A 24,603-nucleotide genomic window follows, 5' to 3' on the forward strand; every position below is an offset into this window, starting at 1 on the left:
TTTCTTTATTTTGTATTTTATTTGAAATTTTCTAAACCCTTTTACACGTGACTAGCTTGGGAAATGTTGAAAACTTTTTTTTATTTTTTATAAAAGATGGGTTGAATGGTTCAAACTTTACTTCTTTTTTAGTTTTGAGCCCCACCTGATGTGATCCATTAATTGCATCACATCAATTGAACCTTTTAATTTTTTTTTTTTTTTAGTAGCAGCTTTTTAGTTTTCAATATAAAAAAATGTGCAGCAATGACTTATTATATTAATATATTCTTAAAAAAAATTTATTATATATTATTATTATTGAGAGTGATATTTTGAGATTGAGATTTGACATAATTGGTGAAATATGAGTTTGAAATTTTATAGTTCTTAATATAATATATATTATATAAAATAGTGGTAAATTTAAAACTGTATATCGGTATTAAATGATATCGAAATATTTCATTCCATTAACTAAACCGAAACGGCCTTAGTAATGGTATTAACTCCCTTGGTTACATGACTATGGCTTTTGAGTAGAGTTATGATGCTTTTAGGTTAAAAACCTTTTTCCTCTCCTTTGTGTGTGTGTGTTTATTTCTCCAAAAAAAAATTCTTGAAATACAATTGGATTAATTTTTTGTTGAAAGTTATCCATGAAAACGAGGCTTAAAAAAATTACTGACACATAAACAAATAAACTAAAAAGTCAACAAAAAAAAAAATCAAATTCACACTTTATTTTTAGTTCTATAGAGAATTATTGCTTTGAAGGGGCAACCTAGTACAAATACACCCAAGATATTTTGCCAATTTGAAGCCCAAGCTCTCCAACAAGAAACTAAACCCTGACCTCTAGGGCTCTATATATATCAACCTCCTCCCCCTATCCCAGAATCATCTTCTGCTCACTTGGCCGGCTATGCCACTACATAGTCCCACCATTGGCAGCCACTATAAATCAAGGTAAAACTTATAGTTTTCCTTAAATTCTTGATTCTTAAATACTTGGAGGAGCTGTGACTATACTTGACCTCTATGAATCATAATACATGAGCATCAATGGTGTTTTGAAAGGGCTGGAGTTTCAGTTGAACCGAAACCTTTTGTGCAGGTAATATTTATAACAGGCTAGCCAGATTTATAGCTACCTGACCTGACCCTCCAATGGCAGGCAAAACCACGAGTCTTTTAATCCTTCTCCTTCTCAGCTTCGCCTCCACTCTGCCTATTGGTCACTCAACTTCTCAGAATGATCGAAAGGTAAATTATACTTTCCCGCTTAATTTACAGTTGCATTAATTAGGGATGAAGCCAGAATTTCAATTAAGTGGATAATATGAATAAAAAAAATTCATTAAAGTTCAAAATAACACTCATTCAATATTAGCAATTTATAAACAAACTGAAAAACACAAAATGATTGTTTTTTAATACATTACCATACATGTATTGTTACACAGATTAATTATGATTGCTACTTGCTAGGAAAAAAAAAATACAAGAAAACAGAAAATCCAAAGTCAATTGTTGCTATAATTAAGATTGTTGTTAATATTAGTTATTATTGCTAAGTTAATATTTATGTCTAGAAATGTTCTTTGTCTCTTTGATATAAAGATGTCAAACTAAAAACAAGTGCTCAACAATCTTTATTAAAGTTCCTCAAAAAAAAAATAAAGTCTTTATTAAATATTTAGTAAGTCAACAACCTTCAGAAAAAGGGAAAATCTATAAACACAAAAAAATTGATAAAAAATTGTACAATTGTTGATGAGACTAAGGGTCCGTTTGGATACAGTTGAAAACTGAAAACACTGCAGCAATATAATTTTTAAATGTGTAAATAGTACTGCGAGACCCATTTTTAATAAAAAGTTGCTGAAAAGTAGGTGAACAGTGCACACACAGTACGCGCACAGTGCGCTGTCCCCTGTAGCAGAAAAAAAAAAAAAAAAGAAGAAGAAGAAGAAGAAGAAGATGGAAAGCGCTGAACGCGAACCAAGCCTAATTATTGCTGGTAGTTAAAAAAGTAATGTTATCGATTTAAACCATATAAGAACTACGTAAAGTTTATCAACTCAACTTTTGTGAAAAAATGTTGTTAAATTTTTTTATGTATGTTGCTTTGCTATTAAATAAAGGAAATCAAATATGAATGCTCAACCAACTTTAATCAAATATTTGCTTTTTAGATAAACTTATTGACAAAAAGGGAAAATCTATAAATATAAAAAAATTGACAAAAAATTGTTCATTTGTTGATGAGACTAATCGTTAATGGTAGTTAAAAAGTGACGTTAATGATAAACTTATATGAAAACTACGAAAAGTTTGTCAACTCAACTTTTATGAAAAAATGTTGTTAAAATTTTTATGTATACTGAATTGCTATTAAATAAAGGAAATCAAATCTGAATGCTCAACCAACATTAATCAAATATTTGCTTTTTAGATAAACTTATTATAATATTTTAGCCTCTACTTTAGTTACACTATTGACTTTCTATAGTGATTGGACCAGCTTTAATTTTGGGCATTTAAAAAAAAAATTTGGGGAGTGAGATTTTGACTATATGAATATGATGGGTTTAGTAAATTTTTGGTAAATGTTTGGGCTTTCATATGCCAATCGTTAATTTTAGTTGTTGGCTTGTTATTTGGGCTTTCTTTTAAGGAGGGCAGTGATGTTGTTAGGTTGTTTAGAGGGGCCAAGTTTAATTTTATTGGGCTAAATTCTAAAATAGGTTTTGTGTTAAGGAGATTTTTGAAATGCTATGGGGGCCATGGCCCCTTTGGTCTCCCCACCCAACTCCCCTAGCTCTATACCTGCCACCAATTGACGCATGGTATGTAGTATTTGATTTTTGCTTCTCCCTTACATTTCAAACTTTGGATGCTTCTCAAAGGGGAAAAAATTATGTGGCAAATTTTGATTAGTAGAGAATAAAGTGAAATACACATAAAGGAAGACTTTTAGGCATGACTTAAACTAACTTTATTTTCTTGATATGATATGATATTATGCACGCAGGCTTATATTGTGTATATGGGCAACAAGAGGGATGAGGTTTCCACATCATCCCTATACACAAGCATGCTACAAGATGTCATCGGCAGGTTATAAAAGTAGTATAATGGCACCACCATAAGCTCACTATATGAATCTTAATTTTTTTTGTTATAACAATAAGTTTTTGACATTTTTAACGATAAGTTTTTGTCATGTTATATATAGTGGGAAAATAAAAAGTGGAGTCTCACATGTTGTATTTATATTTATATCACTTGTTTTTTTAGAATCTTATATCATGATTAATTATATGTAATATAATAAACGTTGATTTTTACATATTATTATAATATTAAGATTATGTGATTCAATATAAATGTTCTCCATTCAATATATATTTGTGGTTTTACCTTAAAATTATTAATATTATTTATTATATATAAAATTTTATTACCAAAGTCTCAAAAAGTTTGAAACACTACCCTGGTTAAAATTCCATTTTACATTTTCATTTTATGTTTTGATAAAATTAAACTTAAAAAATGTACTTTATGTAATATGAGTTATTTTTTCCATTTTGTATTTTTATTAGCTATTATTTTATTATCAATTTCAATAATTTTAGCAATTTTGTAATTTATATAAATATGATTTTTTTTTAATTTATCCATTAGATTCAAAAAAATTAGAAAAAAAAAAAGTTAACAAGATCTCAATAACATTAAAAATATATGGTTATAGTTATCAGGCATTGAAATGCTTCTAGGTCCTAACCTGTCAAAATGCATATGCCTACTTTCAGCCATATTGGTCCAGAATCTTTACTCTATAGCTACAAAAGGAGTTTCCATGGATTTGCAGTGGAGCTAACTGAGCAAGAAGCTCAAAAAATGGCTGGTGGGTTAACCAAAAAACAAAATTCCCCCCCCCCCCCCCCCCCCCCAAAAAAAATCTTGAATTCATAACAAAATTATGTAACAATGAATATGTAGGAATGGATGGGGTAGTGTCGGTGTTCCCTAACCAAAAAAAAGAGCTTCATACAACAAGGTCATGGGACTTCCTTGGCCTTCCTAAGCAAGTCAATAGACCAACAACTGAGAGCGATGTCATTATAGGAGTATTCGACACTGGAATTTGGCCAGAGTCTGATAGCTTTAATGACAAAGGATTTGGTCCACCACCTAGCAAATGGAAGGGCAAATGCCAGGCCTCAACCAATTTCACTTGCAACAAGTATATCTTTAACATCCATCTATTACATTTTGTATTGTATTTTATAAATTACTAACATGACTTGTTGTAAATAAGTGAACAATAAAATTGATGTTGATCGTAGAGCAAGTGAAAGTAATATCGTTCCAATCACAAAAAGCCATGTTAGCAACAAGAAAAAAATTTTGTGAAAAACGTTGTGCCAAACACATAAATTTAGAGTCAAAAGTACAACTAACAAATGTGATTACAATTAACGCAGTAAAATCATTGGAGCAAAATATTACCGTAGCGATCGAGATTTTCAAAAAGAAGATTTTCGATCTCCAAGAGATTCAGAAGGCCATGGAACACATGTTGCATCAATAGCAGCTGGGAACTTGGTGAGCAAGGCTAGCGTACAAGGTCTTGGTTTGGGAACAGCACGAGGAGGGCTTCCATCAGCACGCATTGCTGTGTACAAAGTATGTTGGTATTCTGGCTGTAATGATGCTGATATTCTTGCAGCATTCGATGATGCCATTGCTGATGGGGTTGACATAATATCTATTTCAATTGGTGGATCTTCTGACAACTATTTTATAGATACAATTGCCATTGGTGCCTTTCATGCTATGAGAAATGGAATACTGACATCAACTTCTGCTGGTAACCGGGGTCCATATCTAGCAACACTCTCAAGCTTCGCCCCATGGTCTCTTTCTGTGGCTGCAAGCACCATAGACCGAAAGTTCTACACCAAGGTCCGATTAGGTAACAACAAGATCTATGAGGTAATTAATATGCCCTTGTTTTGGAACATAAATAAGTTAGCCTACTTTAACTGTTTCACTTTGTCAATTGTACGTAGTATGTCATGCCTATCCTCCCATTGTAAACTTTTGTTATTTTCTAAGGATAAAAATAAGTACATATGTAGTAAAGTACTATCGGTGAAGGATAAAATATAACACTCATCTTGGAATTTAGGAATTTTTTTAATAATAATAATTTTTATTTTTATTTTTGACCTATAAGAAAAGATTCTATGTAATTTTTTTTTTCTTTTGAAAAATAATAACATTAATAAAATGCTAATACATAAGGAAAAATTTCTATATCTCACTCTTGGTGTTCTATTTTACACTTCACCAATTGTAGTCTACCACACATTCCTATTTTTTCTTCATAAAGTAATAATAAATTAAGATATATAAAATATAGAACAAAGTTTCTCTCCAAACTAATTTGGAGAGAAACTCTTCAAACTTCTCATATATTTCTTTTTTGGGTGTGAATTTTGAGAATCTAACCATTGAATTTCATGTTCCTTATGTTTTTAACATACGTATCAAATTTCGTTCAAATTGGATGTTATTTACTATTTAATCAATTAACTTATTTTTTATATACAACTTTAGATCACAAAAATTTGAAATTATAACATTTATTTGATGACATTGCAATTGATCTTTGATCTTCTTGAAATTTTGTAAGCATTAAGAATGTAATAAGAACTTGCAATCTGACGGTTAGATTTTCAAAATTCACACTCAATATAAAGATATATTGATGAGTTTGTAGGGTTTCTCTCCAAATTAGCTTGGAGAGAAACTTTGTTGTAAAATATAGGCACATAGTATAAGGTAATTGATGAAACATAAAGTAAAACACTCTCAGTCACTCAATGTGAGATATATAGAGTTTCATTATATTTGAAAGTGTTGAGCGAACCATTTCCTTAATAGTGTCGAATTGCATGTGTAGAGCCTATGGTATAAAAATAAAGAGATTAAATCCTATAAGGATGTGGTATAAAACCCGTATTTTATCCCTCCAATCTCAACATACCACATCATCTTATCACATATTTAAGAATAAACACAATCACACTTAATCAATTCTAATACCCATATATACATCCAACTAATTTGGGAATTTATTGAGATGTTATTTGGTGTGGTAGAATGTATTGAATTTTAAGTAAAATGTTGATATAACAATCACTTATTGGATGGTGTAAAATATGGGTTTTACACCCCATCCTTATAGAATTTATTCTCAAAATTAAAACTGCAAACTAATTTGAAGAATTACTTTACTTTGTGTGTAGGGCATTTCAATTAATACATTTGACCTCAAAAATAAAACGTATCCAATAATTTATGGTGGAGATGCACCAAACAAGACAGAAGAGTATGATTCATCCATGTCCAGGTAATTGAAAAAAAAAGGAAAATTTAAATAAGCCTTAACTTTTTATATATATACATATACAAAATGAAAAATTCTAGTATTACAAAAAATTACACAACTTCTTTGTCATAATTGTGATGTGACAAAACGTGACCAAGGTGATCAATACCATACCAATACCAACCGTATCGGTACGTATAACGGTATTGAAACACCAACATTTTGTACCGGTTTAAATACCAGCAGTACTGGCCATACCGGCTGATTTTGGGTATTATTAGCTGGTACAAAAAAAAACTTTTCTTTTGTTTTGTAATTTTTGTAAGGACAAAATGATAACTTATTTGCATTAACTTATAAGTATTATTTGTTTTCTTAGTATGCAATGAACAATTAAGCTTTCAATTTTTTATATTGTGTTTTTTTTTTCTTTTAATTGATGCTAAAGTCTAAAATCATGAATATTTTGTTCAAAATTGAGGTAATGTTTTATGGTAAAATTTTATATTTATTATAATATATATATATATATATATATATATATATATAAATAACGGTAAATCCGAAACGGTACACCAGTATTAACAAGCACCAAAATATATCGTTTCACTGGTCAAATTGGTACAGCCCCCGATATGAGATTAACTCCCTTAAGTGTGACTCGTGAAGAAAAAAATTGTGAGCCTATTCATAAGTGATAGTTAAACATTCCCAGTCTGCCATGTTAGAGTTGTAGGAAAAAAGTTGTGGAATAGTTTGTAGTCTTAGAACTACTCATAAACAAAAGGAGAAAAATTTAAACCATTTGCCAATCGTGTGTACTTAAATCTATTAAACTAGCAAGTGAAATATTCCTTGTGCTTCAAAAAAGTGGTACCAATTATCAAGAACTTTATAACTCAATTGAATTTTTTTAGTATTTTTAATGGAAATATTCAGTATTCAAATTCATCCACTTAACTATCAAATTAAAAAAAAAATTTAAAAAAAAGTGTACCAATTATGGACACATTCTAACATGGAAGTATTATAAAAGAAAAGTTGGTAGCTAGTTTTAAAAAAATGGAACTTATTGGAAAAATGCAGGTATTGCTATGAACATTCCTTGGACAAAAATTTGGTGAAAGGTAAAATTGTACTTTGTGATGTTGAGAATTATGGGGTTGGACAACTCTTAGCTGGTGCAGTTGGAACTGTGATGCAAGGCCGACGCCCCAGTTCTGGGGCTTTTGCGTTTCCATTGCCTGCAACTTACCTTAGCTTGGAGGATGGTGGCAATATTTACTTGTACATAAATTCAACAAGGTATTAATCTAAAATACCTTAGACAATTAAGGACTACACAACTCATAGGACATACTAATCCTAATCAAGATGCACAATTTCTAGGAGCCCAACTGCGACTATTCTTAAGACTGATGACCGTAAAGATCCATTTGCACCTTACATAGCTGAATTCTCATCCAGAGGTCCAAACCCAGCTACACACAACATTCTCAAGGTAACTTTCTAGTAATCAGTAATCACTTTTATTATGCATCAATCACAACTAGCTATGTTAATAGTGGTGAATAAAGTTGTAAAATATGTTACACTCCTAGAATTATTGGTATTATTCTTCTAATTGAAATATATTTTATGTTGTTTTAGCCTGATTTAGCTGCTATTGGAGTAGACATTCTAGCTTCATGGTCACCGATTGCTCCAATTTCCCCAATTTCTGATGTCAGTTTTGATAAGAGAGCATTGTCATATAATATAATCTCGGGGACATCAATGTCTTGCCCTCATAGTTTAGGGTCGGCTGCCTACATCAAATCTTTCCACCCCACATGGTCACTTGCAGCTATCAAATCTGCTCTTATGACTACTGGTAATAGCTATATTCAGTTCCTAATCTTGGTCATTTTAAGGCCAAACTAATTAGTTTGTTCTTTAAGTTTAAAATGATTGTTTCAAATCCCTAACAAAAGTGAGTCTCTTTCGTCTCTAAAGTTTAGAGTGCTCGTCTTATCTTCCTAGCATGTTTAACGGAATGATGATATGTTAGTTTTTAGTTTGGTCATGTCATCGTTTCATTAGAGAGATTTGACGGTTGTTGAATAATTAAAAAAGATTACCTTAAGTTTGTTAGGAAATAAAAGATATATACTTTAAACTTTAGTAACTAATATAGTTGGTAAATTAAAATTTAAGAATCAATATTGTATTTTATCCTCATTTTAATATAACCATAACCACGACCAAATTGGTAAATTACTTGCAATTGTCCCCATGAATCCTGAAGAGAGCTTTGGAGTTGAATTTGCATATGGTGCAGGCAATATTAATCCACATAGGGGTGCAAATCCTAGTTTAATATATGATACTGATGCACTTGACTACATAGCTTTTTTGTGTGGACAAGGATACAGTACGAAGTTATTACAAGCTATTACTAGAGACAATAGTAGTTGTTCCAAAGGTACTAATGGAAAAGTTTTCGATCTAAACTATCCTTCTTTTGCTCTATCCACACCATCCTCGAATTCTATAAGTCATGTTTTCAATCGGACGGTCACCAATGTTGGAACATCAACATCTACATACAAAGCTAAAGTGAGTGCCCCTCCTGGACTTAGTATCAAAGTGAACCCTAGTGTTCTATCATTTACATCTCTCAAACAAAAGCTATCATTTGCCCTTATGATTAAAGGAACAATAGATAGACAAATAGTCTCGGCTTCTTTGATTTGGGATGATGGCACATTTGAAGTGAGAAGCCCCATTGTTGTGTATGAAGCATTTTGACATTCTATATATGGAACATGTATTACCAATATTAAGCAAGCAAAAACTTTGGTTTCAAAAATAATATTAATAATAAAGCAAAAGCTTTGAAGTATTATGCTCATATAAAGAAGGATGATAGCGGTGATGAAATTACACCACGAAAAATGGTTGTAAACTTTTGCTACTTGATTGTAATTAAATGTAGTGCCTCTATTAAAGATAATGTCTTTCTGATATGTAATTAGGGTCAACTTGATACAATTTGAACCTAAGATAATGGTGTATTTGTTGGAAAAACATGATTTGTATCTCATACAAAACATACACAGCAGAAAATTAACGATTCAACTTCATTCGCAATTAATAACATATATTATGTAAATTTTAGAATGGCGCAAATGCACTTTTAGTCCTTACATTTTGACTTTTTTTCATTTTAGTCCTTACATTTTATTTTTACTACTTTTAGTTCATAAACCAATTAACGCGTGATATTAAATCCTATATGTCACCTAATTAACGGGAAACTGAAGTGAATGACAGAGAAATTAAAATATTATTAAAAAAGTCACTTAAGATAAAATAATATAAAAATTTCTAACCTTCTTTTTAAAAAAAGAAAAGAAAAAAAAATTAAATTAATTTTGTTTCTCTTTTTTTGAGAAACACATGAATCTAAAACATGTGTTCTTCCCGTTAATCATGTTTTTCATTTTCTTCCCAGCAAACCTTGCCTAGAAATTTTAAAAGTCAATATTTTTTTTTCTCTTTTCTTATATTTCCTTTGCAACAAAACCCATAAATTTACAAAACACAAAAACATTCAACAATTACTCTGTCATTCTTTCACATTCCCATTACAAACACAAAGACCTTCAAGGATTCAAAACACCTTCAACAAACCCAAAGTCCTTACACGCCTTAATCCAAATTTACAGACCCAAGCAAACCCAAATAGCAAAAACCCTAAACTCAAGATCGCTTTCCTCTTCCTCACCAACTCCAACCTCCACTTCGCCCCTCTCTGGCAGCAGTTTTTTCAAAATGCCCCTTCCAAAAACCTCTACAACGCGTATGTCCACACCGATCCTTCTGTCAAGGTCACCAGCCCTAAGGGCACCATCTTCGAATTCCGCTTCGTTCGGGGGAAAAAAACCTACCGCGGCTCGCCGACGCTCATCTCTGCCATGCGCCGTTTGCTCGCCACCGCCGTCATCAACAATCTGGCCAATGCGTTCTTCGTCGTGCTGTCTCAGTACTGCGTCCCTCTCCACTCTTTCCGGTACGTGTACAGCTCGCTCGTCACATCCACCACCTTCGATCCACTCTTTTCAAGGGTTCAATAATAAGTGTTGAAAAAAACACTAATATATTGGGCTCAGCTTAAATTAGGTAGACTTATTTCAAGGTCACTAATAACCCTCCAAAATAAATAAATTAAGGTAACCCTCCTTGTTCAACTTTTCCCACATTTCTTGTCGATTTTCTTTGCACATCTGTAGTTTCATCTCCGAACGAAGAGCCAAAATGCTGCCACAGTACAGATGCTATCGTCCGCTGTGAAGATCTTTCACATTTCTCAGAACAAACATATCCTAACTCTGTCTGTTTGTTTACAAGTCCTTTCTCTCTCTAACCCTGTTTGTTTCCCAAGAAAAAAAAGAGGAGAATGCTGTGTTTTGGTTTTTGTTTTGTGTATTGTGGTATCGAAGGTTTTGAATTCTTTAAAATTGATGCCTCTCAATTTATTATGTGAGTTGGTATTGATGCTGATTTTGTGGTTTTGATCTGAGAATTTGTTTCTGATTTTGGAAATTCTATATTTATGTTTAGCTAATTTGATAATTAGTATATTACAACAAGAGAAGTAACAAAATTAATTTAATTTTTTTTTAAATAAGAAGTTTAGAAATTTTTTATATTATTTTATCTTATGGGACTTTTTTAATAATATTTTAATTCCTTCGTCAACCACATCAGCCTTCTCTGTTGGTTGGGTGATAAAAAAGACTTAAATATCATGCGTTAATTGGTATAGGGATTAAAAGTGGTAAAAATAAAATGTAAGGACCAAAATGAAAAAAAGTTAAAATTTAGGGACTAAAAGTGCATTTACGCCTTTTAGAATTCAAGAACAAAAGAATTTACCTTGGTGCAGTGAAATTCAAAACCAAAGATCAGAATTACTTGAGAACACTTTTAATCTTCACCCCAATTCACTTTACGTCCAAGAAGTGTGGTTTCTCAATCAGTTTCTAAGGGAGAATAATAGAGTGTCTTGCACTCACATATACACATCATTTCATAACAGTGTCTCTTTTTTAAAATTATGTATGTTTCTCCCTTTGTATCTAACTGATTATCCAATTGGGCTGGCTTTTTGGGTATTTCCAATTGGATTTTAGTGTGTGGCTTAGAGTGGGACCAAAAGGGAACAAATAAGACTCTAGCTCCAACGGGCCTTGGACTTTTCTGTCAACTTTTGACAAGCCCAAAGTTACCATTAATTATATTTAATACCACTATATAAATATAATTGCACTCTAGGCCTTATTAATAAATTATATCCCAAGATTTTATTGTACATGCAATCCCTTCATAAAATATTCATAGTAATACAAAGTCATGAATATAGACTGTCACTTCGAAGATTACTACATCTTAATATTTGAGTATCCGGTTTAATCCTTTAAGTTATTCATCATATATTTATGAAATCCAATTTCATAAATATATATTTTAGTAACTCCTTACTAAAGTGGTTAAACCTAACACTCTGAATAACTAAACCCATTAAACTTATCTTAAGAGAATATTTTATATTTCCGTTAAGAGATTATAAATTCAATTTTGAGAATATATGTTCCATCAACACTAAATGCCGCTACCCAACATACTGAGATTTTAATCGTGACTTTAGATTTCACTCATGATATATCAAAGTAACCTACACTTCATGATCATGTCCATTATTCTCTCAGGATTAAGAGTTGATATAAATAGAAGTCGTGAGATTTCTTATTCATTTGACAGTCATTAGGAGAATAATAAATCTCACAGCGGTCCAATTCAATATGTCTTAACTCTTAAAACTTATCAACATATCAACTAGAAGTCTCTACTTTCATGATCAAGACAAATCATCTTAGTTGATATGTTATAGTCTTTGTAGATGAAACCAATTTCATCACCGGCTACAAACTACAATTCTGAGTTTATAAAGAACTTGTGATCTATATTTTCTGTGACTAAATCACATAAATCGCATACTATGCATCTCATAGACTATATGATAATGTCCAAATATTTATGTTACCAATACTATGCATCTCATTCAGTCATACATAATGTTATACAAAGTATCATACAATAGGATTTAAGAGCACTAATCCTAACAGTATTAATCTTATTTCTCAAAAAAAAAAAATGATACGTATGTTCATAACATTTTCATAACAAAGACAAATCGTCAAATACAATATGTAACTTGATTAATTTCATATAAAGAATCAAATATCTTGATTTATGTATAAAATTTAACAAAAAAGAAATATGGTTTTACTTTTTATTTTGTAAATGTGTGGGATAGATACAATTATAAATACTAATAAAAATCTCAAGTCGTTATGATATTGAGAGAGAAAGAGACGAATGAGTTTAAAGACAAGAACATATATTATTATTATTTAAATAAACACTACCTTTGAAGACTGAATTAAATTTAAAACCAAAAAAAAAACCTGCTCTAGTGAGTTTTGGAGAACAATTTTCTTAAAACAGACGTTAAACACACTTTTTTTTTTGGACCTACAATTTTCTGTGATTGGAAAACAGCAAATTATTTTTAAAATAACTATTTGAGATAAGATCAGAAGATTGTTAGTGTTGGCTTCGGACAGTTTAGTTTGTTGGCGGGCTTGACAAAAGCTATTTGAGGTCAGAAGACGTTTTAGTTTGGCCCAAGTTCAATTCCTTCCTTGAAATTGTCCATTTCTCTCCCGTACACTTTGAGTGAACAACATTGACTAGACTGCTCTTAGGACTAAGAATAGGGTAGGAGACTTCCGAGTAATTCTAGTATCATATAAATTGTTACTAATTTTATCATAATTATCTTACATATTAGATTGTGATTAATTATTTGTTACTTTTACAGTAATTTATTATTTTTTCTTCATCATTTATAATCTATCACGTGGACAATGAGACACAAGTTGTCTCACGTGGCTTAGTATTTTTCGTTCTTTAATGGACAGCCAAGCCTCTTCCCTTTCATGGCTTAATTAGCCTACCGAAACTGATAAGTCATGGGCCAGTATTGTGAGAAAAAAAGGAGGAAAAAAATTGACAGGTAAGATGGGTATGCAGTGAATTCCCATTTTCTAGTCTTATCAACGTTGGAAATTTGTTAAGTGTGGGTTTACTCGGTCTTGGCGTAGACTTTTCTTCTTCCACAATTTATTGCACTTGTGTCATTGTTGGTTAGTTGTTGGTGATGTCGCTTTTTGGAGGATATATAATTGTAGACATATTTTTAGTAGTGTTTATTACAAGCATGGCTGATACACAAACTTTTACAGAATTAGCAACCCTGTTAACTTATTTGTTCTTGATATACTGATAACTTCTTAAGAGAAATTTTTTTAGTACGAAATCTAATTATCTAGTTATGTATAGTCATATTGAAGCCTTAAATTAAGAGGACCTATATATTACGTGTTGTAATATAAAATTTAATTTTGTTTAAGGTATATTGTGGGGAGTTAATTAGGAGGAGGAGGAGATTAAAGAGGTGAAATTCAAACTAAAGACATCGGACACTACTAAGATATCACTATTGGCCTATCACAATCCTTAATTCATATATTTGGTTTTCAAGCACTCACAGACAATACTGCGACTCTAATATATAGTTTTGAGGTTATGATATGGCTGAACCCATTGGATGAGTATCTATGGTCTCCGATCCTCCATTTCCCCATCTCTTATTTAGATTCTGCAGACATTGGTTACTAAATGAATAGATGTTGTGATGGTCTCTTATTTAGATTCAGCAGACATTGGTTACTCAATGAATAGATGTTGTGATGTTAATTAATGGTCATACCTAGGCAGGGTCTTCCTTGGACAAGTCACCCCCTACTATTTTTCTTTATAAGAAAAAGGAAAGAAAGAAAGAAAAGTATGCATATTGGTAAACAGATTAATTTTTGTTTCCCCTAAAATGGAGTAATTAAGGTTAAACGTTTTGTGTACGTTTCCAAATAATATCTTTACAAGATTTTTGGAGTCAACAAAAATTCAAAAACAAGTATCGGTAGAATTCAACTTAATTATGAAAGTTTAATATGTATTTAGTTATATTTATTCTTGAAGGCTTTAGTGTGTATGAATATGGTTACAAGCTAGTTATTATATTTTACTAATATATAACATGTGCATATGTATGGTACAATTAAAAACAATTATAATTACACATATGTATTCAAATTAAACTTAGTATAATAGGAGTAATTCTTAGGTACTCCCGGAGCACGGAGAATGATGCTCATTCCTCTCACATTTATGGTATGGTCCACTAATTAAATTCATGGTGGAGTCCACCATGAATGTGAGAGGAAGGAGTACCATTCTACTATACTCCGAGAGTACCTAAGAATTTTCCCCATATATATTTTTTAAGTCATAGATAAGTTTTACTCATTCTCTCTCTCTCTCTTATACACGTGGCACATAATTAAATAATAATTGGAATCTAATTAAATTTTTTCTTAGTTTTGGCTTTAATTATAGGTTAGTTTTGGCTTTGATTATAGGGAAATACTTAGGTACAATACTTAAATGCTATTCTTTAATTTTCCATTTTAAGATTTTGTCATGTATATTTTTGCTTATAGGATGAAATTGTATTTTTTAGGTAAGTAACCACAGGGCTGAATCTTAAGAGAGGAATATAAGGAACGGCACCTAAGGTATTATGCCTAAGTTTTGTCCTTAATTATATATATAGATAATTAAATTTAATGTTGTTTATTTGTCTTTCACAATTTCATTTTTATTGGGGCTCCATATCTAATCTTTGAAATTAAGGTTTTGGTGTTTTTTTTTTGTCATTGTTACATATCTAATCTTGGAATATAATTGGATTTTTTTTTTTGAACATATAAACTAAAAAGTTCAAAGAAAAAGAAATTCAAATTCACACTTTATTTTTAGTTTTATAGAGAATTACTGCTTTGCCTTCAAGACTCTTGATAGGATTTGAATGTTGGGACATTCAACAATGAATTTTGAAGGGGCATCCTAGTACAAATACACCCAAGATATTTTGCCAATTTGAAGCCCAAGCTCTCCAACAAGAAACTACACCCTCTCCTTTTCGGCTCTATCTACCTCCTCCATATCCCACTCTCATATTCTTTTCACTTGGCTGGCTATGCCACTACTACATCTTCCCACCATTGGCAGCCATTATTTCCACGTACCCTGGGTCACAATATCACTATAAATCAAGGTAAAACTTTTAACTTTCCTTAAATTCTTTTATTTTTTGAAATACTTGGAGGAGTTATGGCTATACTTGACCTTTAAGGATAATACATGAGGATCAATGGTGTTTTGAAAGGGCTGGATTTTCATTTGAGCCGAAGCCTTTTGTGCAGGTAATATTTATAACCGGCTAGCCTGGTTTATAGCTACCTGGCCCTCCAATGGCAGGCAAAACCACAAGTCTGTTAGTGCTTCTCCTTCTCAACTTCGCCTCCACTCTGCTTATTGATCACTCAACTTCTCAGAATGATCGAAAGGTAAATTATGCTTTTCCGCTAATTTACAGTTGCATTAATTAGGGATGGAGCCAGAATTTCGATTGAGGGGAGAATATGAATAAAAAAATTCATAAAAGTTCAAAATAACACTCATTCAATATTAGCAATTTATAAACAAACTGAAAAACACAAAATGATTGTTTTTTTAATACATTACATGTATTGTTACTCAGATTAATTACGGCTGCAGCTTGCTGGGTAAAATAAAAAATACAAGAAAACAAAAAAATCCAAAGTCAATTGTTGCAATATATAATTAAGATTGTTGTTAATATTAGTATTGCCAAGTTAATTATTTATGTCTAGAAATGTTCTTTGTCTCTTTAATATAAGAATAATGCTACATGCACAAACTATTTTACAATATTTTTACAAAATATTGATGTGGACAACCTCTTATTGGTTTTCATCTAGGCCTAACATTAATATTACTTTTTCATTTATCAATAATCACTCACTATATTAGCAATTTGTAAAAAAATTTATAAAATAGTTTGTATCTCTAGCATTATTCTTAATATAAAGATGTCAAACTAAAAACAAGTGCTCAATTATTTTATTAAATATTTAGTAAGTCAGCAACCATTAGAAAAAGGGAAAATCTATAAAAAAAATAATAAAAAAAAAAGACAAAAAATTGCAAAATTGTTGACAATACAAATGGCTAATGTTAATGATAGACCCATACGAGAACTACGAAAAATTTGTAAACTCAATTTTTGTGAAAAATGTTAAATTTTTTATGCATATAGCATTGCTATTAAATTAAGGAAGTCAAAATTAAATGCTCCACCAACCATTAGCAACCAGTAACTAACCAACTTTAATCTATTATATTTTTTCTAGATAAACTTTATTATAATATTTTTGCCCCTACTTTAGTTACTTTCTAAAGTGATTGGAACAGCTTTAATTTTGGGCATTTTTTTTTCTTCTTCTTTTTTGACTTTTTGGGGAGGGAGATATTGACTATATGAATATGATGGGTTTAATCAATTTTTGGTAAAGTGATTGGACCAGCTTTAATTTTGGGCATTTTTTTTCTTCTTCTTTTTTGACTTTTTGGGGAGGGAGATTTTGACTATATGAATATGATGGGTTTAATAAATTTTTGGTAAATGTTTGGGCTTTCAAATGCCAATTGCTTAATTTTTTATGTTGGATTGTTATTTGGGCTTAAAAAAAAAAAGGGAGGCTATGTATTGTTAGGGGTCAAGGTCAATTTTATTGGGCTAAATTCTAAAATAAGGAGATTTTTGAAAAGCTAGGGGGTCATGGCCCCTTGATCTTCCCACCCAACTCCCTTAGCTCTATCCCCACCAATTGACCTATGGTATGTAGTATTTGATTTTTTTTTTCTCCCATTAATTTTAAACTTTGTCTATTTCTTAAAGAGGGAAAAAATTGTGCTGCAAACTGTGATTAGTAGAGAATAAAGTGAAATATGCTCATAATGTAAGGGAAGACTTTTCGGCATGACTTAAACAAACTTTATTTTCTTGATATTATATGATATTATACACGCAGGTTTATATTGTGTATATGGGCAACAAGAGAGACGAGGTTTCCACATCATCCCTTTATACAAGCATGCTACAAGATGTCATCGGCAGGTTATTAAAGTAGTATAATGGCACTACTGTAGACTTGCTATATGACGCTTGAATTTCTTTGTTATGATAAGTTTTTGTCAAGTTATATTTAGTGAAAAAAAAGGATGGAGTCTCGGTATTTATATCTTTGTCAATTGTATTTTTAGAATCTTATATAATGATTATATTACATAATAGGTGTAAATGCACTTTTAGTCCCTACATTTTGACGTTTTTCCATTTTAGTATTTACATTTTATTTTTACCACTTTTAGTCCCTAAAGTAATTAACGCGTGTTATTTTCGTCCTTTCTGTCAGTCAACCGATGGAAATGGCTGAGGTGGCAGCCGGAGATATTAAAATATTATTAAAAATGCCACATCAGCATTTATTTATTTATTATTATTTTTAAATTGTCAATTTTAACTATAAAAAAAAAAACAGAATTAAAAACAATAAAATCCTATGAACACAAGAACACAAACCCAGAAAATCAACCCCAAGAACACAAACCCAGAAAATCAACCCCAAGAACACAAATCAAGAACACAAACCTAGAAAATCAAACACAAGAACACGAATCAAATGCTGAGGAAATTAAAAAAATCAAGAACATGCCAACATGGAACCCGTAAAACCAAAAGACACAGATCTACAAAATACAAAGACCTTCAAAGATTTAAAACACAAAGAACACAAACTCAAACCCAACCCTCAATCTCTAGCAAACCCAGAACATCACATGAAAAATCAAACCCTCCATACAAACATCAAACCCAGAAACAAACCCATAAATTTCAAACCTAGAAAAATTCGAGAAACCATCACAGTCGCCACAACCCACCATCCCAACCACCACAACCAAACCCAACTTAGTCTCAACCCTAGCCACCTCAACTCAAGCCACCCCAGCCGGTCTCAACCCACCCACCCCAGTCTGACCTAAACCTAAGCCGTCTCAACGGCACTTTCCCAACCCAACTCGCTTCTCTCAAGAATCTCCAAGTCCTCGATCTCTACAACAACATGACCGGTGAGTTGCCTCTGACTGTCGTTGAAATGCCTAATCTCCGTCATTTGCATCTCGGCGGTAACTATTTCACCGACTGGATCTCGACCTAGCCAGCTCACAACCCACCCACCTCAACCCAACCTCAAACCCACCCCACCCCGATCTCAACTCACCCACCCCAGACCAACCTCAACCCACCCCACCCCACCCCACGCGATCTCAACCCATCCACCCCGATCTCAACCCGCCACAGCCACCACGAGCCACTGCACCACCAATTACCATGAGTGAGAAACACGAATGAGAGAGAGAGAGAAGAGAATGAGAAAATTTGAGAGAGTGAGACACGGATGAGAGAGAGAGAGAGAGAGAGAGAGAGAGAAGAAAAACTAATTTAAGAAAACGGGATGAAAGAGGAAACACCAGAGAGAGCCAAGATATTTTTTATCTTAATTCTAGTGATTTTTTTTTTTCTGTTTTTTATTTAATTAAAAATGACAATTTTTTTATAAAAAAAAAAAGATGCTGATATGGCATTTTTAATAATATTTTAATGTTTACGGCTGCCACCTCAGCTATTTTCGTCGGTTGACTGACGAAAAGGACAAAAATAACACGTGTTAATTGGTTTAGGGACTAAAAGTGGTAAAAATAAAATGTAGGGACTAAAATGAAAAAACGTCAAAATGTAGGGACTAAAAGTGCATTTTCGCCTACATAATATATATATATATATATATATATATATATATATATATATATAATATTAAGATTATGTGATTCAATATAAATATTGTACATTCAGCATATATTTGTCAGGTAGTTTTACATTAAAATTATTAATATAATTTATTATATATAAAATTTTATTACCAAAGTCTCAAATAGTCTGAAACTCTACCCCTTTTAAAATTCCATTTTCCATTTTCATTTTATGTTTTGATAAAATATTAATCTTAAACAGTGAACTTTATGGAATACGAGTTAATTTTTCCATTTTAATTTTAATTTTTAATTATTAGCTATCATTTTATTTTCAATTTCAATGATTTTAGCAAATTTTTAATTTTTAAAAAAAATGATTTTTTAACTAATCCATTAGATTCAAAAAAAGTTTGAAAAAAAAAAAAGTTAACAAGATCTCAATTACATAAATATACGGTTAAAGTTATCAGGCATTGTAATCCTTCTAGGCATTAACCTGTCAAAATGCATATGCCTGCTTTCAGCCATATTGGTCCAGAATCTTTACTTTATAGCTACAAAAGGAGTTTCCATGGATTTGCAGTGGAGCTAACTGAGCAAGAAGCTCAAAAAATGGCGGGTGGGTGAACCTGATCAAAATCCCCCCCCCCCCCCAAATTTTTTTTTTTTGGAATTCATACAAAAATGATGTAAAAATGAATATGTAGGAATGGATGGAGTAGTGTCAGTGTTCCCTAACCAGAAAAAAGAGCTCCATACTACAAGGTCATGGGACTTCCTTGGCCTTCCTAAGCAAGTCGATAGACCAACAACTAAGAGCGACGTCATTATAGGAGTATTCGACACTGGAATTTGGCCAGAGTCTGAGAGCTTTAATGACAAAGGATTTGGTCCACCACCTAGCAAATGGAAGGGCAAATGCCAGGCCTCAACCAATTTCACTTGCAACAAGTATATCTTTAATATCCATCTATTACGTTTTGTATTTTATTTTATAAATTACTAACATGGCTTGTTGTAATTGGTGAATAATAAAATTGATGTTAATAATGGAGCAAGAGCAAGTGAAAGGAATATCGTTCTAATCACAAAAATCCATGTTAGTGACAAATGAAAAAGTTTGTGAAAAACGTTGTGCCAAATTCATAAATTTAGAGACAAAAGTACGACTAACAAACGTGGTTAAAATTAACGCAGTAAAATCATTGGAGCAAAATATTATCGTAGTGATCGATTTTTTGAAAAAGAAGATATTCGATCTCCAAGAGATTCAGAAGGCCATGGAACACATGTTGCATCAATCGCAGCTGGGAACTTAGTGAGCAAGGCCAGCGTAAAAGGCATTGGTTTGGGAACGGCACGAGGAGGGCTTCCATCAGCACGTATTGCTGTGTACAAAGTATGTTGGTATTTTGGCTGTAATGATGCTGATATTCTTGCAGCATTCGATGATGCCATTGCTGATGGGGTTGACATAATATCTATTTCAATTGGTGGATCTTCTGACAACTATTTTATAGATACAATTGCCATTGGTGCCTTTCATGCTATGAGAAATGGAATACTGACATCAACTTCTGCTGGTAACCGGGGTCCAGATCTAGCAACACTCTCAAGCTTCGCCCCATGGTCTCTTTCTGTGGCTGCAAGCACCATAGACCGAAAGTTCTTCACCGAGGTCCAATTAGGTAACAACAAGAAATTTGAGGTAATCAAAATAATTACTTTTACTGTTTCACTTCCATGCCTTTCCCTTGTAAATTTTAGTTATTTCTAAGGATAAAAAAAAAATGATAAACTGCAATTGGTGAAGTATAAAATAGAATACTTGTAGTGAAGCCTAGAGATTATTATTATTTGAAATGTTATAAAAGATTCTATGCAAATTTTCTGAAAAATAATAACATTAATAAAATACTAATACATAAGAAAAAGTTTCTATATCCCATTTTATACTTTATCAATGGTATCTTACCACACATCTCTGATTTTTCCTCATAAAGTAACAACAAATTAAGTGTGCGTTTGGCATTGATGAAAGTTGTCAACTTATTTTATTATTCAGCTTATTTATGCCATTATTCATGGGCTTTGCTGTACTTTTTGACACTATTTATAGGTTTCACTGTACTATTTCAACTAACTTTTATCTTTATCTACAGAACTTTCAGCAAAAAGTTTTCAGTTTCTGCAAAATAAGCGAATCCCAAACAGACCCTTCGATAGAAAAAATATAGGCACATGGTATAGGGTAATTAATGAAACATAAAGTTAAACTGAATGTGAGATATGGAGTTTCATTCTATTTGTAAGTACTGAGCTGAACATTTCCTTCATGTGTAAAGCCTATGGTATACAAATAAACTGCAAACTAATTTGAATAATTTATTTACTTCATGCGTAGGGAATTTCAATTAATACATATGACCTCAAAAATGAAACATATCCAATAATTTATGGTGGAGATGCACCAAACAAGACAACACAGTTTAGTTCGTACGGCTCCAGGTAATTGAAAAAAAAAAAAATTTAATCAAGCTTTTACTTTTTTTGATGCATACGTATAGACAAAAGTAGCAATTTTAACCATTTGCCAATGTTGTGTACGTAAATCTACCAAACTAGTTGGTGAAATATTCTTTATTCTTCAGAAGAGCAGTAACAATTGTTAAGAGTTTTACAACTTAATTGACACTCATTAGTATTTTTAACAGAAAAATTCAGAATTCAAATCCCTCCACCCCTAGCTACCAAATTACCGACAAAAAAAAAGTATCAATTATGTACACATTCTCACATGGAATTATTATAAAAAGAAAAGTTGGCAGTTTAAAAAAATGGAACTTATTGGGAAAATGCAAGTATTGCAACGAGAATACGTTGGACAAAAATTTGGTGAAAGGAAAAATTGTACTTTGTGATGGTGAGAATTATGGGGTTGGGCAACTCTCAGCCGGTGCAGTTGGTACTGTGATGCGAGGCCGACGCCCCAGCTCTGACGCCTTTGCGTTTCCCTTGCCTGCAACTTACCTTAGCTCGGAGGATGGTGCCAACATTTACTTGTACATAAACTCCACAAGGTATTAATCTAAAATACCTTAGACAATTAAGGTTCTCAAAACACATACTAATCCTAATGAAGATGCACAATTTTACAGGACCCCAACAGCGACTATTCTTAAGACCAATGACCGTAAAGATCCAACTGCCCCTTACATAGCTGCCTTCTCATCTAGAGGTCCAAACCCAGCTGCACACAACATTCTCAAGGTAACTTCCTAGTAATCACTTTTTTACATTTAGTATTATTTGAGAATTTGCAGGGAAAGAAATTTTTTTACTTTTGATATCAAATTTATTATGCATCAATCACAACTGACTATGTCGATAGTTGTGAACAAAGTTGTAAAATATGTTATGCCTCTAGAATTATTGGTATTATCTTTCTTATTGAAACCCATTTTATGTCGTTTTAGCTCGATTTAGCTGCTCCTGGAGTAGACATTCTGGCAGCATGGTCACCAATTTCCCCAATTTCTGGTGTTAGTGTTGATAAGAGAGCAATTTCATATAATATAATCTCGGGGACATCAATGTCTTGCCCTCATGGTTCAGGGGCAGCTGCCTACATCAAGTCTTTCCACCCCACATGGTCACCTGCAGCTATCAAATCTGCTCTCATGACTACTGGTAATAACTATATTCAGTTTCTAATCTTGATAATGTTAAGGCCAAACTAATTAGTTTGTTCTAAACTTTGGTCATTAATGATTTTAGTCCTTTATGTTTAAAGTTTAAGAAGCAATATTGTATTTTATCATCCTTTTAATTTAAACCATAACCACAACCAATTTATTGAATTACTTGCAGCTATCCCCATGAGTCCTGAAGAGAGCTTTGGAGCTGAATTTGCGTATGGCGTGGGCAATATTAATTCACATAAAAGTGCAAATCTTGGTTTAATATATGATATTGATGCACTTGACTACATAGCTTTTTTGTGTGGACAAGAATATAGCACGAAGTTATTACAAGCTGTTAATGGAGACAATAGTAGTTGTCCCAAAGGTACATATGGAAAAGTTTCTGATCTAAACTATCCTTCTTTTGCTCTATCCACACCATCCTCAAATTCTATAAGTCATGTTTTCAATCGGACAGTCACCAATGTTGGAACATCAACTTCTACATACAAAGCTAAAGTGAGTGCTCCACCTGGACTTAGTATCAAAGTGAACCCTAGTGTTCTATCATTTACATCTCTTAGACAAAAGCTATCATTTGCACTTACAATTGAAGGAACAATAGATAGACAGATAGTCTCTGCTTCTTTAATCTGGGATGATGGAACATTTCAAGTGAGGAGCCCCATTGTTGTGTATGAAGCATTTTGACATTCTATATATGGAACATGTATTTCCAATATTAATAAAGCAAAAGTTTTGCTTTAAAAAATAATAATAATGATAATAAAGTAAAAGCTTTGAAGTAATATGCTCATACACAAGGATGAAGGTAGTGATGAAATTACACCAAGAAAAATGGTTGTAAACCTTTGCTCAATTGCAATTAATTGCAAGTGTCCCTATAAAATATTGTCTTTTCAATCAAACACTTGTCGCTAATCTATTTATTCTAGGTTGGCTTGATATAGTTTGAGGCCTAAGACAAATGTTTTTTTTTTATTTTAATTTGTATTAAATACCATTTAAATATTATTTATTTTACTTTTTATATATATATATATATATATATATATATATATATATATATTCATTCTTCTTGCTTTTTAATATGCAAAAATTATGTTGAGGACCAAAATTTCACAAGAAAGCTCATTCCATGAAAAGTAAGGAAAGACCATGGGTCTTAACAAAAGAAGGCTCAATTCATGAAGCTAAGAAGGACCATGAAGGCTCAAAATCCCAAAAAGAAGAAAAAAGAAAGAAATAATAATAATAAAAAAGAAAAAAGAAGAGGATCTCAGGACAAGGATTCCGGCAAGAGGACTTGCAGCAAGGATCTTGGTCAGGCTAGAGAATATGTAGCAATAAAAATCAACATCAAGACCCTATGTATGTTCAGATTTTCAGCAAAAAAATGCCATTAAAAATCCAGCAAAAAAACCAGGTATTATCTTTGTAACCCATGGTCCAAGCCCGTGGGATCCTGAGTGGATAGTAAGGGAGGAATGGTTTGGTCGGTAGATGAGTGATTTCTAGTGAAAGTAGGATCCCGAAGGTTTCCCTTAGTTCATATATTTGCATGGACTGCATGAACCAATGGAAAACTCAGTTCCCCCATGTGCA

General features: G+C 32.1%; 2 protein-coding genes across 2 annotated transcripts; both read left to right on the plus strand.

Annotated features, from left to right (window-relative positions):
• The first annotated feature begins 1,119 nt into the window (after positions 1-1,119).
• LOC142641048 (cucumisin-like) lies at positions 1,120-9,235 on the plus strand. Its single transcript, XM_075815406.1, has 10 exons — positions 1,120-1,245; positions 3,017-3,102; positions 3,798-3,892; positions 3,988-4,231; positions 4,473-4,983; positions 6,303-6,406; positions 7,472-7,690; positions 7,775-7,886; positions 8,036-8,262; positions 8,656-9,235. The coding sequence occupies exons 1-10, from the start codon at positions 1,150-1,152 to the stop codon at positions 9,173-9,175; spliced, it is 2,214 nt and encodes a 737-aa protein (XP_075671521.1). The 5' UTR covers positions 1,120-1,149; the 3' UTR covers positions 9,176-9,235.
• A 6,266-nt stretch (positions 9,236-15,501) lies between these two features.
• Positions 15,502-23,749, plus strand: LOC142638517 (cucumisin-like). The gene is made up of 12 exons (XM_075812548.1): positions 15,502-15,671; positions 15,820-15,963; positions 17,512-17,597; positions 19,819-19,913; positions 20,002-20,245; positions 20,492-21,002; positions 21,699-21,802; position 21,968; positions 22,157-22,374; positions 22,453-22,564; positions 22,771-22,984; positions 23,165-23,749. The coding sequence occupies exons 2-12, from the start codon at positions 15,868-15,870 to the stop codon at positions 23,686-23,688; spliced, it is 2,205 nt and encodes a 734-aa protein (XP_075668663.1). The 5' UTR covers positions 15,502-15,671; positions 15,820-15,867; the 3' UTR covers positions 23,689-23,749.
• Positions 23,750-24,603: the final 854 nt, after the last annotated feature.

The sequence above is a fragment of the Castanea sativa genome, chromosome 6 (assembly GCF_040712315.1).
Source record: "Castanea sativa cultivar Marrone di Chiusa Pesio chromosome 6, ASM4071231v1".
In the NCBI taxonomy this organism is placed as follows: domain Eukaryota; kingdom Viridiplantae; phylum Streptophyta; class Magnoliopsida; order Fagales; family Fagaceae; genus Castanea; species Castanea sativa.